The 18,008-nt window shown below is 33.3% G+C and overlaps 1 protein-coding gene across 2 annotated transcripts in view; it reads right to left on the reverse strand.

The window, feature by feature from the left end:
• Positions 1–3,322: 3,322 nt before the first annotated feature.
• The window catches only part of RASSF9 (Ras association domain family member 9), a 31,209-nt gene continuing 16,523 nt past the window's right edge, over positions 3,323–18,008 (reverse strand). The window contains exons 1-2 of one of the 2 annotated variants that reach the window (XM_023204267.1): positions 6,273–6,359; positions 3,335–4,735 (exon numbers count right to left, since the gene is read on the reverse strand). In XM_023204267.1, coding sequence (XP_023060035.1) covers positions 3,475–4,719 — 1,245 coding nt within the window. In that variant the 5' untranslated portion in view covers positions 4,720–4,735; positions 6,273–6,359 and the 3' untranslated portion in view covers positions 3,335–3,474. Of the gene's footprint in view, positions 4,736–6,272; positions 6,360–18,008 lie in introns of those variants that run through there. The other variant, XM_023204183.1, reaches the window with a different exon arrangement.

Raw genomic sequence — 18,008 nt, forward strand, 5'->3', positions numbered from 1 at the left:
TGTCATGTACAGTAGATATTTAAATAAATATAAAAATAAAATTTTAATGGATTAAAATAGCTTCTACACACTAATGAGGTGTTGTTTTTTTACTTAAGAAGAAAAATGAAATAGATATTTTGTTTAGGATATTTTAAAGTTACTTTCTGTGTCTACCATTTAAAACCCAACTCTAAAGTATGTTTTTTTCTTATAAGCACACAATGCAATAAAAAATTCCAAAATATAACAGTTAAATCAGCTAAAAGAGATGACATATGGGTTTTATTAAGTCAGTAATTCTATGAATTAAAAATAAAAATAAAAACTGATGTCACATTTAAAAAAATCATAGTAGCATGAAGGTTTAACTTTTCTTTCCCAAAATTTATAAGCTCAATTACTGTTAATGTTTTAAGTCTTCTAAAATACATATTAATTCATGTACAAAATGTACAAGCATAATTTGCCATGTATAAAACACACACACACACACACACACACACACAAAAGCTACAAACCTCTAAAATTTAGCCACTCAATTCAAAAAGGGAGTAGGGGGCAAAGAAGTTAATAGGAAAGAGTAAGGCTAACAAGACAGATGATAAAGTAATATAATAAGAATTCATTGAAGGAGGGGAATTAGGTAAGTGCGTAAATATATATAGCCTAAGCCAGAATAAAAATGCTTCTTATGAGAAGTACCTCTAAAATATTTTGGGTTCAGAGATGAGATTCCAACTGTTTGAATGGAAGAAACATATCATAGAAGAGCTAGCACATTAAAAAGACTGTGGAAAGGGTAAGATTTCAGAGCACTGCAGAAGGAGAAAAAGGAGAATTCCAAGTGGAAGGATGAACAAGGATGAATCTAGGTCTTGTTACAGAAATTAAGAATAGTCAGCTTTGGTTGTTTCTTCTAGCTGCATATAGCAATTTCATAGTTAACCTGTCAGGTTACTCAAGAATTTATACTGTAACATTTCTATAGATAATAACAGTATTTTCTATCAAGTTCTATACTTATAATTCTAATTCTCACTTAATTTAATAACAAATAGTTCATTAATCAGACATGACGGCATTGTATTTCAGTACTTCTATTTGTGTTAATACATTAACATATAACTGTAAATTAAGAGGTTCGCCACAGTAGCTGATGAATGATTAAAACTTAATGATTGTAATGATCAAAAGCACAAATGCATTGTATAACTAATGGGCAAATGGAAATTCTAAAATGAATTTAAAAAGCAATGGTACTGCTTTCTGAGACTTGCAAACATTATTTACTGTAAAATGTGGAAGAATTGACCCTTAAATGCATCACTGTGCTTAACTGTATAAAAGCAAAAGTTAATTCAAAGTTTCTAAGATGAAATTATCTCTCCAGGCCTACTTCTTATCAGAACCTCTTTCGAATTCAGATAATTAGTCAAATAGATAAGCATGTTCTTTCATTATTTTCTCACTAAAGATAAGAGTAATTCAAAGAGATTACTTCCACTGTAGGAAAGTGTTACAATTGGTTTATCATTTATGGTGATCTTCTGAATTTGATCCCCATTAGTGAATAATGAATATGTCAGTATCTTATATTGTTGAATAATTTTATGGACTCAGGCAGCTGAACTTTCCTTTCACAGATGACTATTCAATTCTATCTTTTAAAAAAAAAAAAATAACCGATGTCAGAATTATTACTCTTTATCACTGTATTTTTTCATGAAATGGAAATTTCTATTTTTCTTTCCAGCCAACTTGAAATAAGACCTGAAAATATCTATTTTGGTGCAAGAAATGATAGTATAAATGCTCACAAAACTGAAGCAATAAGAAAAATCTAAATATCTTCCCAAAGATGAGTTAAAAGACAGGAGAAAGCAGGAACAAATAAATATGTTAAGAAAATTTAAGGAACAATAGATTTTTTTTTAATGAGTTAACAATAAAGTTGCTTTAAAAAATTAAATACTTTTCAAATGTTGAAAGTAAAACAATAAGAAAACTGAGTTAAAACCTGCACTGAAGTATGCATAAGAATAAAAGAGAAGAAATGAGAAAGACTGGGATGCTTAATCAATGTCCACATATTGAAACTAACTAAAATAATATTTCTACTTACATGTGCACTGACACACAGGAAAGGTATCAGCTAAATAAAAAAATAAACTGCCGCAGTATTCAGTTAACAGCACAATAAAAAAATAATTATTTCATTATGATTGCATCATGTGTTCATTGGCAGGAAGGAAGAAAAGGAAAAAAAGAAGACGGGAGAAGGAGAGATGAAGGCAGGAAAAGAGAGGAAGTAAGGCAGACAGGAAGGCAGATAAGAAGGAAGTAAGCAAAGAAGGGAGAGAGAAGAAAGCACATTTCTAATGAAAAAACAAGCATAGTCGGCCATAATAATGATTGTCAGTCAAGATAAGACCTAAAGAATCCCTTCAATTTCTTAGATTCTTACTAGTGTGTCTGGAATTTTGCTAGTACTTTTTTAGGAACTAAGTTTTTTAAAGCACTTTAGATGAAGAAATAAGACAATCTGAATCATGGCATAGCAGACTAAGTCTTTTGTCTATATGGTTTCCTCTCTGTAGGTTCAGAGACAAAATGCTAATAATTACAACAGATTCTATTTTATCCACAGAAGGTTTCCAAATTCCATCACTGCAACTTTTGTAGACAAGACATAAACAAATAACACTTTGACTGATTTTCTCTGTAACCCACACTCTATCTTACTCAGTGAATGAACATGGGTTTGGTCGGAGATCTGAATTGCCAGATAGCAAATACCCATGCACAGCTCTTAATAATTTTAGACTTCTTTATAAAAATTGCTGTTTGTATGCAGCACTTGGCCCTGCCTTATCTATATCCTATATATGTCTGATTCCCTGCCAGTGTTTATACATGTCCCAACAACAGCCTGTTTCATAGGCCTCAACAGGTAGAAGGGTTCAGAAAGTGATATACATGATATGTTGTATTATCAAAGGATCAATTAAAAGAACCAAAATTTGAATTAATGCAGTTACAACACAGTAGCTTCCATATACTTTACAGATATAAAAATTCCAATGATACAGTTTTGGAAAAATATATATCACTGCACATTTTAATTCTACTTCTTCATGTTTGAATATTTGGGCTGTCTAATATGGAGGATTGCTTTTAAAGTTTACGTAAATCATTTTCCATAGAAGCTAAGGAAGATTATCATGTGATTCCCATCAAATTATTTCTGTGTTCTCCACCAACAAGCTATCTGTGCTGCATTCATAATAAATAGTTCACTGCTTGAACTTGTAATATTTAAAGTCCCCTTGGAAATTTCACATCAAAAACAACACATTTCTCTAGTTTTTATTAACTATTGAATACTATAATATGATTTACATTTTTTTCAGAGTGTTATATTTAAAATAATGTCTCCTATTAAATTAAACAAACATTAAAAGATGAAAGCAGGTCAGAAAGAAGGCATTGGGACTATGTAGACAACAGCACCACATCTCCCATGGTTGTTTCGGAGTCCTGACTGTGGTTAGAACTGATACCAGTGTCCGAGTCTGTGTCATTTGTGTAATTGCTAAATACTCTTTGAGTAAAGGGAGGAATCTCCCCATTGCTACTGGAAACCTCAGATTCCTTCACTCTGTTTTCCTTTAACTGGCACCCATCTTTGTTGTTAATATGAAGTGAATTGAATTCCTTGGCCAGGAGTTCATATTCTTTTTCTTTCATCTGAAGCAATGAGTCACTGTATTTAATCTCTTTCTGGATGCCACTCAAATGAGAGTGAATTTTCAAACCAGCTTTCATGCTTTTCTCCAAATCACACTTAACACTCTCTAAATTAGAGCTTTCCAGTTCACTTGCAACTGCCCCTTCCGCATCTTCGTTTGTATCAATGCAAACACTTTTTACCTCTTTTTCTATTTCAACAGAGAGCTTATCAATGAGTATTCGGTAATATTTCAGTCGTTCTTCCAGCTGTTCAATTCCATCACTTTCGCTCAGGTCCTCCAGAGTCTGGTTTTCCTCATACTGCAAGTCTAGATTTTGCTCAACTTCACTGAAACTGGGCATTAAATATGCATCCTGAACGTAGTTTTCTCCATCATTTTCTACCCGATCAAGATGGAACTTAGCTTCACACTTTTCAATTTCCAGATCCAGCTCTTTCATTCTCTTGACTTGCTGATGAATAGTATGGTCCTGGGAAATGATGAGATGAACTAATGTCTCCATATTATCTCGCTCATGAGAAACTGTGTCCTGCTTAATTTTAGCCAGTTTCCGGAAAGTTTTTCTAACTATTCTTTTTTGTTTATCTGGTGGTAATGTCTTCATGTAGTTTGCTGGGCTGAGCTCCCACATTTTTTCTGTGTTTTGCACTAATTTGGCTTCAGCTGTCCGCCACAAAGGAACTGGAAGAAAAGCATCTGCTTTAACCAAAACAAATTGCATATTAGGCTGCTCATCTCCCCATGCTTTCCAAAGCTTCAGGATTCTAGTTAGTGGAGGAAGAACCCGTTCTGAGCCTCTCCACTTCTCTATGATGCAGTAATCACTGGGCTTCCCCAGAAGAAATCGTTTCTCTCCAAACGTAGCCTCATGTTCCTCAAGCAAAGCCTGGATGACATCAGCAGAGGTGGTGCGTTTAGTCAGCCCACAGACTATCTTCTCTTCTTGGCAAACCCAAACCACAATTTCCTTCTCTTCTGAATCCATGTCTTTAGTTGGAGATCTGAAAGAAAAACAAAAGTACATTATATTTCTGTCATCGCCTGTGTAAACTCAGAAAGACGGTTTAACATTAATACACTTTCTAGATTTTTACCCTTAATGAGAGAGGCATTTTAAAGTTGAGAATAAGAGTCAGAAGATTGGCCGCGTGTGGTGGCTCACGCTTGTAATCCCAGCACTTTCAGAGGCCAAGGCAGGTGGATCACCTGAAGTCAGAAGTTTGAGACCAGCCTGGCCAAAATAGATAAACCCCATCTCTACTAAAAATACAAAAATTAGCCAAGTGTGGTGATGGACACCTGTAATCCCAGCTACTCAGGAGGCTGAGGCAGGAGAATTGCTTTAATCCAGGAGGTGGTGGTTGCAGGGAGTGGAGATTGTGCCACTGCCCTGCAGCCTGACCAACAGAGTGAGCTCCATCTCAAAAAAAAAAAGTCAGAAGATTTAGTGCAAGAAAAATATAAAAACCATGGAAAGAATCTTAATTATCTTTTTATTTCCTAGTGTGCTCTAGAAAGAGCAAACTTTCATTCAAGACAACTGAGGCTATTTTAATTAAAGCATAGGTAGCAATAGTGAAATCATAGAGTTAAAAATAGTACAAAATTGAAAAATAGTCATTCTTTTTCATTAACAACTGTTTATTTCATGCCAACTATATGCCAGACACATCTAAAGGTACTAAGGATAAAGTAATAAACAAAGAAGACAAGAATGCTGACATGAATATGTAACTAATGTAATATCAAATTGCAGTAAATGCTATGAAGAAAATTAAACGGGGTGAAGGAATAGAAAATGACCTGGATGAAGGGCAGTCTATTTTACGTAGAGTGCTTAGGACAGTCTTCCCCAAGGAGGTGACATTTGAATAGTGATATCAATTATCAAAAAGAGGCAATCAGAGTTCTCAGGAAAGAATTCCAGGAACAATGAGCAGAAGTATAAGGATCTAGGGACAGCAATAATGTGAATGTAGTTGAAAGCTGAGGATAGCAGAGTTGGAAATTGCTGCCGGTGGGAAAGAGAGATTAAATAATAGGCAACAGACGTGATGGAGAAAAGCATCTCCTTTCTCCATCCCCTACTTTGGAGAAAGAGGAAACTAAAGAGTTAGCTAAGATTTTCCTAAACTCAAGCAGCTGGAAAGTTTTAAGCAGAGGTGAAACTAATTTATTCTTTACATATGTCTGTCTTCTGTTTGTGAAATGGACTGGAAAATAGAAAAAAATAGAAGCAAGAAGTCTATTGTATCAGTCTAGAAAAGAGATGATGATTTCCCGGACTAGAGTTTTAACAATACAGATATCATAAAGGAATCAGAGTGGGGATATAGATGGTTACACAGATAGATCCCCCTTACCCAGCACACAGAGGCACACACATGTATTTATGTAAATATACATGTACATATGGGCTTGATAGTACTTTCCTCTGTACTATAGAAGGGCAAGGGGGAAAAATCACGTCAGTTCTCTAGAGAAAAACATGGTACAGGTAGTAAAAGCAGCAAAAATTCCACGATGTCTAGATCATACCTATCGGAAAATTTTTAAGATCATACTTTCCATCATGACTATACATCAAGTTGACTGTGTCTTTCATAATATCTCTTTAAAAGAATGATGAGAAACAAATGACATGAAATGAATTATGTTACAATGTGATTTATGATGGTATAACAGTTTTGAGTAGTAATTGACTTCTTGTGAAAGTTAAGTCAAAATCATTTATCACTTTACTTATATGGTGCACTGAAAGGATATGACTACGGGAACCACTTACCAAAGAAAATTTCCCTGGCTCCTATAATAATTTAACACTTAGAATTTATAGTGTTTATGTTTTGGTAGCAATAGTGATTAATTCTATGTTGTTATCTTTATTTTAAATTAACTAACTCTTATACTTTGGTTATTAACTCACCTGAAATCAAAAAGTTATTACTAAAGGTGAAAGATAAATCAGGGATGCCAAGTAACACTGAAGATTAGGTCCAACTCCTAACAAAAAATGTCCAGGAAAATGTAAGTATTCACATGGAGGAAGTAAAATGTTATAGTTGATTACTCAAAAAGTCACACTGAGTTGTGATAATTCTCTTATAAAATATTTTGCACTTAATGACTCAATATTGAGTATTATATTTTGAAGTAATATGGTATTTGACAATGTTTATAATTCATCATTTAATAATTGCAAGCAACAAAAGAGAAGGTTAGAAATTAGGACACCAAACTTACTTTCATATTTTGATTAGTAGAGAAATAAGATGCAAATATTTTGTAAACAAAAACAAGTAAGTTCTTTAAGTAAGTGATACTACTATCTGTGTTATGGCTATGTAGCATGAGTCAGCTCTAAATAAATCCTTACCTTAATATGTTTTAATTATGTACATGCAAATCCAAAAGTAGTATAAATGTTTTTGTACCATGTAGAGTTAATTTACTTCAACTAGGATATTTGAAAAGCAGTAAACAATATTCTATGTACTTATTGCATGTTAAATTGCAAAATTTTATTGTAAACTTTTATAAATAACGATAAAAATAAAATTAAATAGTTCTCATAATTATCAACCTTATAATGCTAGTAGTTATTATGTTAAAACTAAGGACAAATTTGTTTTATGTTTTTTTTGGTATTTAAGATTAAATTGTAAAAGAAATCCTGTTCAAAATAGCATTAAAGATAGTAACTATCCATCATAAAGTATCTACAATGTCCCAGGCACTGTACAAATCTCTTGCATGTACTAAGTAATTTAATTGTCACCATTCTGTAAGGTAGGTAAAAATATTAACCCCATTTTATAGATAAAGTGAGACACAAGAGGTGTTGGTAGCTTGCCTGAGGTCACACAGTGAGTGGTACAATGAAGGTCCAAACATAAGCAAGAAAACTGGCTCCAGAGTCTGCAGTTCTAACCACTACACTATAAAAACAAATTTATAAGTCTGATAATTTGGATATGTGTATTGCTTTGGAAATAAAATGAACCACTTTTTTTTAACAAGAACTTAAATTAGTCTTAGATACCAAGGGAATGAACCACAGTGCCATTAGAGCACTCAATGGATCAAGGAAGAACTTTGTCCACTAGGCAGCCATAAAGAAATGTGTGCAGAAATTATTCTCTTCTGTGACTTTTTAATTTTAGTCAAATCTTGTTTTATAACTCATGCAGTAATAAAAGATTTCTGCTGACCTGGGTATCTCCCTCAGCTGACAAAACTCTCATGTAACCAAAACCCTCTGTTGTTATCTTCTTAGACCTATCTCCTGTAGCAGACCTACAAATTTTTCATCCCTACACTAGAGCTCTGAAGGAGACTCAGCAATTGAGCATATAATCATTTTTAACAGTAGAATAAGGCCAGGCGCGGTGGCTCAAGCCTGTAATCCCAGCACTTTGGGAGGCCGAGACGGGCGGATCACGAGGTCAGGAGTTCGAGACCATCCTGGCTAACATGGTGAAACCCCGTCTCTACTAAAAAATACAAAAAACTAGCCGGGAGAGGTGGCGGCGCCTGTAGTCCCAGCTACTCGGGAGGCTGAGGCAGGAGAATGGCGGGAACCCGGGAGGCGGAGCTTGCAGTGAGCTGAGATCCGGCCACTGCACTCCAGCCCAGGCGACAGAGCGAGACCCCGTCTCAAAAAAAAAAAAAAAAAAAAAAAAAAAACAGTAGAATAATAACGATGATGATGATGATGATGATGATGATGATGATGACAATGTATGTGACGATTCCCAAATACTCCCATGACCCCTATTCCTATTGGAATCCTTCCTGCTTTGGAAGGATCAAGTTCTTGTATATGGTGACCTCCTCCAGAGATCTGCCAGTTTTCAGCTCACATGGAAAGAACACTAACGATCGTCATGCACGTTGGTTCTATGTTACATATTCAAAAAAATAGTGCCTTATTAATAACCTCACAATCTGACTGGCTCCAGAACTATCATTCTCTGTCTTTCTCTTTTAAATCTGCCTCAAATGTCCTTGTATTTTTTGCAGTCAGCTATTTCTCAATATTTTGGGGAAATTTTACAATCATGCAAACAGAACAATTTTTAAAACTTCTTCTGAACACGTTTAAAAGTAGTAACCATCTATTACTGAATTTAGGCAATAAATCATTCACAACTATTTTATGCTTCACCAGGCCTAGAGTCTACTTTATAGCAGACTTAGGATTTATTTAAAATAAACCATATTTATTTTATAATGTGGCTGTGGCTGAGTTTCTATTCATTTATCCCACAAATGTTTGTTAAGCACCTCCTCTGGGACTGGCACTGTCATGGGAAATGTGTATGATACAAAGACATGCGTGATTTATAAGAAAATGTTTCTCTCTTATTGTGGGAAAAGTGCCAGGATTGAGGATGGAACATTTGTTTGTTTATTGGTGGTTCCAGTGCTGAATTCCTTAATACATTAGTAGCACCCAGTCGCTAGACTGATAAAGACTTATGACCCTCAGTATCATTTCATAAAGTTAAAAAATTTAAAAATATAGAAAGGATATGGAATAAATATCCATCAAAATTAAATCAGTTTAAAAATCTTAAATAATCATTACTTTATAGACATAAATGTTTTCATTTGGTCACAGCCCCATGAAAACCTGGTCATCTGATATAAATAAATATTTTAACACTCGAACTGGGCCTAAATAAAATGTTCCCACCTCAATCTTTCAAAATGTACTGTTTAGTAGAAATAATGATATCTACAAATGCAAACACAACAAAAGGTTAAACATACAAATTTAGATTAGATAGCTTGGTTTGTTATGTAATACCATGTAACAAACAGTTCTTATCTAATGGATTCAGATCTAGTACTTGAGACATATAACCTCCAATTCTAATGCAACAGCAGACTGCATAAAATATATACCTATATTGCATGTGTAAAATTGTTATTTGTTCTGTGTTACTTTGCTTTATGTGTGTGTTTCTTGGGGCTGAGCAGATAAACATTGCTTTATTCTGTTTTAATTTATAAAATCTCATATCCCAAGATTTATGTCTATTTTCTATTCTTATCTGTGTTTTGGTTTAATTGATGAACAATGCCACTGCCAATTTGGTTGTTATTATTCCTTTTTTTTTTTCCTTTTTAGCTCACCATACTCTGCTCTTGCTCACTCAATTCTTTTCAATACCTCAAATATTTTTTTCCTGTTCATTGGAAATATGTTTATTGATATTTACTATTTTCAATCCAGTGAAGATATTTCTATTTTAGACGTTTCTTGGGCAACAGCCCTGAAGTTAAAAACCCATGTATGAGGCACTACTAATGTTTTCCCCATTTTACAGATGACATAACTGAGGCAAGGAGAGGGAAAGTCACTTGCCTAGTCACAAAGCTAGGAATTTTCCTTCCAGCTCTGGCTTTATACTTTAACCTATAACTAATCCTTGAAAGTGGATTACAATAGCTATTAAGGCTACTCACTTATAAATATTTTCCAATTTATATGAATTGATTACATGTCAATAGTTACTTTTAATTTAACACTTGGAACTCAATGTACTTTTCTTCATAAAATTAATGTTTTACCTACTATAGTTAATCAAACTCCTGGGTTGAATGCTTTTAGGTAAAGTATAATTTTGCCTTCCTTTAACTCAATTATCTTCTTCATGAACATTCAGTATAAAGGCAAGCACTGAGAGAGTCCCCTGTATCTGATTCTGGAATACTAGATGAATAGGGACTGAGATTGAAGGCAGATGGTAAGACTGATACTGATGTTGGTTCCAGGAGTGATCCTCACTAGATACTCTGGAAAGGAGTAACCAACAGGTGGATGTCCTGATGGGCACCTCTATAGGAATACCATAATTTGTTTGCAAGTGTAGATTAGTTTAAATTAACTGGTTATAAAATAGACATTTCCTGGATTATGGGATTCCAAATGTATTACTCCCATATTACATTACAGAGGAAAAGCTTTTACTCAAAAAATTGTACATTTAACAGAATAAAGTAACTACCACACTCACACTTAATTCATGCCAATTTCAGTTTAGAATTTTAGGCTAATTTGATAACTGTTGTCTTCACAATTTGCAAGTGGATATAAAATTTCATAAGCCAGAATTCAGTGGGGTCATGTCTTCAAAGTATAGTAGTTAGCATGCTAATAGCTTATTATCCATGAACTTTCTTTAATAAATTATATGGTCAAAAAGATTTGAATCAGTTATCTACATCATTACTTATAACAAGGTAATGTACCAGATGTCCACTTTAAGCAGGTAAAACAATGAATAAATAAAAACTCAGTGTATCACCTTACACAATGTTAATTACAGTATGTTACATTTTGTTTCTGATTAAAACACATCACAATCGATAAAACTTAAGACATTTTACAATGAAATATACATTCAAAATTGAATAACATTATAGCTGTGACTGCACTTGATTTGAACTAGTTTGTCCATTTCAAGAATGGTTCCTAACAAAAGAGAAAATGCTTTTTACTCATATTTAAACTATGACTCCCACCAATTCATAACTACTTCACACAATTATCTTTTACTATGTTTTAGTCATTGGAAATTGGATGAAAAACAATTCAAAACATTATTCAAAATATTTTGTTACAGTGTATACATATATTATGCTACAACTATAATTGTGTAGTATGTATTTATAAAATTTCTTATGCACATAACTATCCTTAGTTGTGTATTTGAAACCTTGTTAAATTTGGAAACATTAAATACATCCTAAGGTTTTCACAGAAATATTTTGTTGTGTTGCTTAACATACTTCTGTTGATTTTAAAGATAGTTTATAATCACATAGTATGTTTGAAAATTATCAATATGTACACAAAAATTTTTAATGTTCACAATGCTATATAATGTACATTTTAATTTAATAACCCCTGAAATATTAATGAGATTCATTTGCAAATATTTTGAAATATATATAGCAGGGATGATTGGACTTGAAAAATTTAAATTTATGATTTTATCTTAATTTTTATGAACAGATTTTAAAAATTCAGCTACATTATTTTTCTAATTCTATATATTCTTCTCTATAAAACTGCAATGTAGATATATGACATATTTCTGCAAGTAAAAATAAGAGTAATAGAGGTAGAAAATTGTGGAAAATACACTGTATAAATACAGGTATTAAGAATGATAATAAAATTACCACTATTATTATTTAATAGACAGAATGGTATAGTGTTTTTAGTACTCTTATTCAGTAACCTTATTGAATTTACTATAGTAGTTAACAATATTATTTTATAAATATTTTCTAACCTATACACAATATTTTTTCACCTGTTTCAACCAGTCTATTTTTTTATTGGCATGTACACTACCAGAATAAAATAACTCTTAACCAAATAAGAGACATTGTAAAAAATCATTAATATACACGTTGGATCAAAGATGAGCCAAGAATGTTTTTAATCTTCCCCTATTTATAGTTTTCTGGTTTTGATTAAATTTGTGCTAATGAAATACATTTCACTGAAAAGATAGATATATACCTGGTTATTCGTCTACACCAGTTTCATTATTCAGGTTTTGCCTTTTTCAAATATCTTCATCATAAATTCAAGAGGATTTATATACTATATGAAACTTTCAACAACATGTGTTAGCCTCAGAGGTATTTTTCCAAAATAACTTTGAAATATTAGTGAAAAATTGAATATGGGACTTTTTACATTGACTCTATTGTGAAGCAAGCACTTAAAATAGTTCTCCACTGATAATTAGCATTAATAACACAGAAACAATTACACAGAATTAAAATGAGTTGGCTTGTAATAAAAAAGACAACATTCATACAATCAAATACTCTTTCAAAATACTTTAATTGACTAAGCACAAAGCATCAAGAAATAAATTAGCAGTTTAAATCTTGAAGTTTTAAGATAAAATATTGTCTATGATATTGTAGCATCAAATTGGAGGTTCAACAACATTTATATTTACAGAAAAGGAATTTAGTGTGGAGGTAGAGACAAATGAAGATAAGTGGATAAATGTATAAAATTTGTCCATCTTTATTCAGTGGCCCAAAGATAAAAGGCACAAAAGTTGGCCCTGGAAAATCAATCAAAGAGCAAAATTTCTTCCTAGTGTATCATAGACATTAAACTTTGGCTAAAATTTTATATATAAAACTTAGCAGAAACCCACTTTCAAAACAATAAGGATAAATAAAATATTAAATTATTAAGAGTAATTACATTATAAGATATGCTTCTAAAACCCAGTATATGAACACTAGGATGCAATCTGTAAATATTTATGGAAAATATTTGGAACTCTGGGTGCATTTTTCCATAGAACATGTGAAACAACTCTTGATTTCCCAGACCAGCATGGAAAGTATAATACTAACACAATGTAGCTACTATGCAAAGGAGTGATTCCAAGGGAAATGCTTTTATTGCTTGAGTCTCTGCAGAACAAGACTTCGTGCTTGAAAATCAGAGTCTGGACTTTTTCAGTTTCAACCTATTGGTGGCACCTATGCCTAGAGATTGTGAGGGAAACTTCCATCAGATTGAAGGATGAGACCTGTGAAGCTTTGGGGGCATATCTGAGTCTTGGCCAGCTTCCCAAAGACTAGTCTTTGTTTCCTTCTTATTATCATTGTTTATTCTTTAAACTGAAATTTATCTCAGTGGTTCCCTACCAAGGGTGATTTTGTCCCTGGGAGATATGTGACAATATGTAGACACATTTTTGGTTTTCACATCAGGTGACACTGTTGACACACCCTCTTCCAGATTTTAAACAAAACAATATGTATCCAGTGGGTAGAAGCCAGAAAGATAAATATCCTACAATGCACAAGACAGCTTCTCATATCAAACAATTATCTGGCCTGAAATGTCAATAGTGGCACTGTTGACAAGCCCTGTTCCAGATTTAAAATAAAACATACTTTCAGCACAGCTCCCCTTTTCCCTCTTTTTCTTACCACTTCTAGGGAATCTAATAGTAAAATGTATTAAAGTAAAAATAACAAGCCAGGGAGATGCAGCAATCTCAAGTAGTCTAAAACATGTGATGAAAGTTGGCATTCTATTTAACGAAATATGAATAGGACTTCTTTTTTTTTGTTTGCTCCTTTTCATCCCACCATCAACCTTTATGCTTGTTATAATTAATTCTACCCAACTGGGCCTCTTTGTTAACTCCAGAACTGGTTGTAAGGAACAGGATTAATTTTAGTTCATGGAAAGGCTTCCATTCATAGCCTCGTAAGTTTTTCTTTTTGATTAAGAAATTGTATTTGAATATATGGCCACTATATACAGGAAATGAGCTATGGGACAAAAAGAAGATGTGTGGATGACATGACATACTTGGAATGGTTTAGACCCATGCAGTGATGGTTGTGTTAGGGCTGGGAGTCAGCACAATAGTTTACTGCAATTCTCTTATATGCTTTCCTTGAAGTTATTTCTGTCCTGTACAGAAGGGACAAACAAAAATCAGAATTAGGAAGGAAGATTTCTAGGCACTCAAAGTTTAAGGAAAGAGGTAGCCAAGAAATTATTTGCAGTCTTTACAAGGTGAAAGGGAAACCCCACAGACAACTGTAGGAAATAAGAGAGAGAGAGAGAGAAACCAAAAACCTCTAGTTTAGGGGAGCTGTAGGCATAAAAGATAGGTCTAAACAAGTCACGGACAACCTTTAAAAATAGCCTAGCAATAAAATTAAACTGAATATAACATTATTTTGCTTTTGTTGTCCAGAAGACATTCTGGAATCTAATATGGTCACAAAGTCACCCTTATTCACATGAATTGGTGACATGTATTATTCCATGCATTGTGCTTTCTAATTGCTGAATATAAAACAATGGTTACTCCTTTGGGTATACACCCAGTAATGAGATTGCTGAGTCTAATGGTATTTCTGATTTTAGGTATTTGAGGAATTGCCACACTGTCTTCCACAATGACTGAACTAATTTGCACTCCTCTGAAAAGTGTATAATCATTATTTTTTTTCCACCTTACCATCATCTGTTATTTTTGATTTTTTTTAACAGTAGCCATTCTGACTGGCATGAGATGGTATCTCATTGTTGTTCTGATTTGCATTTCTCTAATGATCAATGAACTTTTTTTCATATGATGGTTTGTTGCATGTATGTCTTCAAAACAAAGAAAAAGACATATACATTACATTAAACCAAATAAAACTGCCTATATTCTGACTTAAAAAATAAAGTATCTGTTCATGTTATTTGCCCACTTTTTTATGGGATTGTTTTTTACTTGTAAATTTGTTTAAGTTCCTTATAGAGGCTAGATATAAAAACACATGTACACATGCATATGTTCATTGCAGCACCAGTCACAATAGCAAAGACATGGAATCAAACTAAACGCCCATCAACGGTAGACTGGAGAAAGAAAATGTGGTTCATATACACCATGGAATACTATGAAGCTGTAAAAGAATGAGATCATGTCCTTACAAGGATATGAACAGAAATGGAGTCCATTATCCTGGACAAACTAACATAGAAACAGAAAACCAAGTACTGCATGTTCTCACTTGTAAGTGGGAGCTAAATGATGAGAACACGTGGACATATAGAGGGCAACAGCACACTGGTGTCTTTCAGAGGGTGGAGGATAGGAGGAGGGAGAGGTTCAGGCAAAATAACTAATGGGGTACTAGGCTTAATATCCAGGGAAGGGGATAATCTGTATAACAAACCCCCATGACACAAGTTTACCTATGTTACAAACCTGCACTGGTACCCCCAAACTTAAAAGTTAAAATAAAAAAGCAATGGTTACTAATATTCTACATTTCATCAGTATTTGACTAAGCTAAGATTAGTGTTATAGCCTGATTTTTTTCATGCTGTGGAAGGTAAATAAATGTTTTTAGCCAACATTTTCTTTCCATAGAGAAATGGGGACTATCTTTCTCATATTTTCTTAAAACACAGTGCACATAATTCCCTTCAAAATCTTCATTAAATATCAGTACATTTTATAAGAATATAATCCTCAGTAGACAGAAGCTAATTTTACTCTAACACCATTACAGAATTTTTTTTTTTGAGACAATCTCACTCTGTCGCCCAGGCTGGAGTGCAGTGGCGAGATCTCAGCTCACTGCAAGTTCTGCCTTTTGGGTTCACACCATTCTCCTGCCTCAGTTTCCTAAGTAGCTGGGACTACAGGCGCCCGCCACCATGCCCAGCTAATTTTTTGTATTTTTAGTAGAGATGGGGTTTCATCCGCCCTCCTCGGCCTCCCAAAGTGCTGGGATTACAGGCGTGAGCCACCGCGCCTGGCCAAATGTGCAATTTTTAATAAATTTTATACAAATAAATTGCATTTATTCTATGTCACTTTGCCTCCAAATTCACTGTTCATTTTAAGCTATAGTATATAAATTATTATAACTTGTTTCAATATGTATTTGATAATGGAACTTCAGTTTTAACAAATATGATTTGGTGTTAAGGATGTAAGAGAAATGGAAGATAAAATGATCTTTATATTCAGAATATTGTCATATAGCTGGAAAGAAAAAAATATATGTTTAGAGAAATAGATTTTTTAAATTCAAGACCACACTAAGCACTACTAGAAATCATAAGATATGCTCTGTACAAATGTACTATACAATTTCAGAGAAGAAAGGCAATAATAAAGTTAAGTAGTCTTTAATAAATAATAAAAAAGGCATAGAAGTTGTTCTCAATACCTTCAATTCATTCACAACGTCCGTAACCCTTTGTAGAAAGAGCTTCAAGAGATTTAATGTGGTACGAAGGTGGTAATTTAGATCTTGTCTGTAAAGGGGACCTATTCAAATTGTGCCTTGCCTTAACATGATTAATGTGGGCCTGGTAGCTGAGGAACAGCTACTTAAAAAATGGTAAGATAACTAAAGAACAATTGAGGATAGGTAAAAGATACATTGGCTAATAATAACTCATTTATTGTATGCTTAGTAAACGTCAGCAATTGTTGTAAATGCTTTATGCATACAAATTCAGTTTTCATTACAACCATATCAAATAGGTTGTATTATCAAACCCACGTTACAGATAAGAAAACTGAGGTACAAGAGATTGTTTGTTCAATGCTACCCTCAGCTAATAAGTGGAGTAAAATAAGTTTAGATAAATGAATTAGAATTGAGTCAGACCACTGATGAGCTCTCTATAGTAAATCTAATAATCAATATGTTTTAGTAAGTTTTTTTTTCTGAAAACAAAATACAATATCTGAGTTAGATTTGAGCTTATTGAAAAAATATGCTTTGTGGTATCATAAAAACGCAAGACAATATATATTTATTTATCAACTACATCAATGTATTATCAATATACAAGCTTATCTATCAATGCAATATTCAATAATGGATTTTCTTGAAATCAGGTGGCTTATCATACACAGACTCCTAATTTTTTAAATCAGTTTAAAAAGGAACTATAAAATTGACTGGGCATGGTGGCTCAGCCTGTAATCCCAGCACTTTGGGATGCCTAGGCGGGAGGATCACGAGGTCAAGAAATCGAGACCATCCTGGCCAACATGGTGAAACCCTGTCTCTACTAAAAATACAAAAATTAGCTGAGCATGGTGGTGTGCGCCTGTAGTCCCAGCTACTCTGGAGGCTGAGGTAGGAGAATGGTATGAACCCAGGAGGCGGAGCTTCATGGAAAAAAAAAAAAAGGAAATATAAAATTATTTTGTAATTTCCGTGGTGAACACCTGAATAAAATATTGAATTGCCAGTTCAATTCAAATTTCTAAAAATATTTTTAAAACTGGATTAAACAAAGTTTCTTCATGGTATTATAAACCTCCAAAACAATATGAGTAACTTGGAAGGAATTAAATGCATGTATGTTTGATTATTGGCTTTTTCACATACTAGGCAATTTTTTTTTTTACTGCCTTGAGCCTTTTTTTTTTTTCTTTGAGACAGGATCTCACTATGTTGCTGGAGCTGGTCTCAAACTTAAGTGATCCTCATATCTTGACCTCCCAAGGTGCTGGGATTACAGGCATGAGCCACGGTTCCTGGCTGCTTTAATGTTTATCATAAAAATTAGCAAAATACAGATTTTAAATAAGAAAATTTTAAATGACTTATTCATTCCTGCACCTGGAGATAATTAATATTTAATTATTTTCTAATAAAAAATACCAATATTTAGTGAACATTTAGTATGTGCTATGCTGTAAGTGCTTTATATGTTTAAACCTATTGAAT

The sequence above is a fragment of the Piliocolobus tephrosceles genome, chromosome 10 (assembly GCF_002776525.5).
Source record: "Piliocolobus tephrosceles isolate RC106 chromosome 10, ASM277652v3, whole genome shotgun sequence".
In the NCBI taxonomy this organism is placed as follows: Eukaryota; Metazoa; Chordata; class Mammalia; order Primates; family Cercopithecidae; genus Piliocolobus; species Piliocolobus tephrosceles.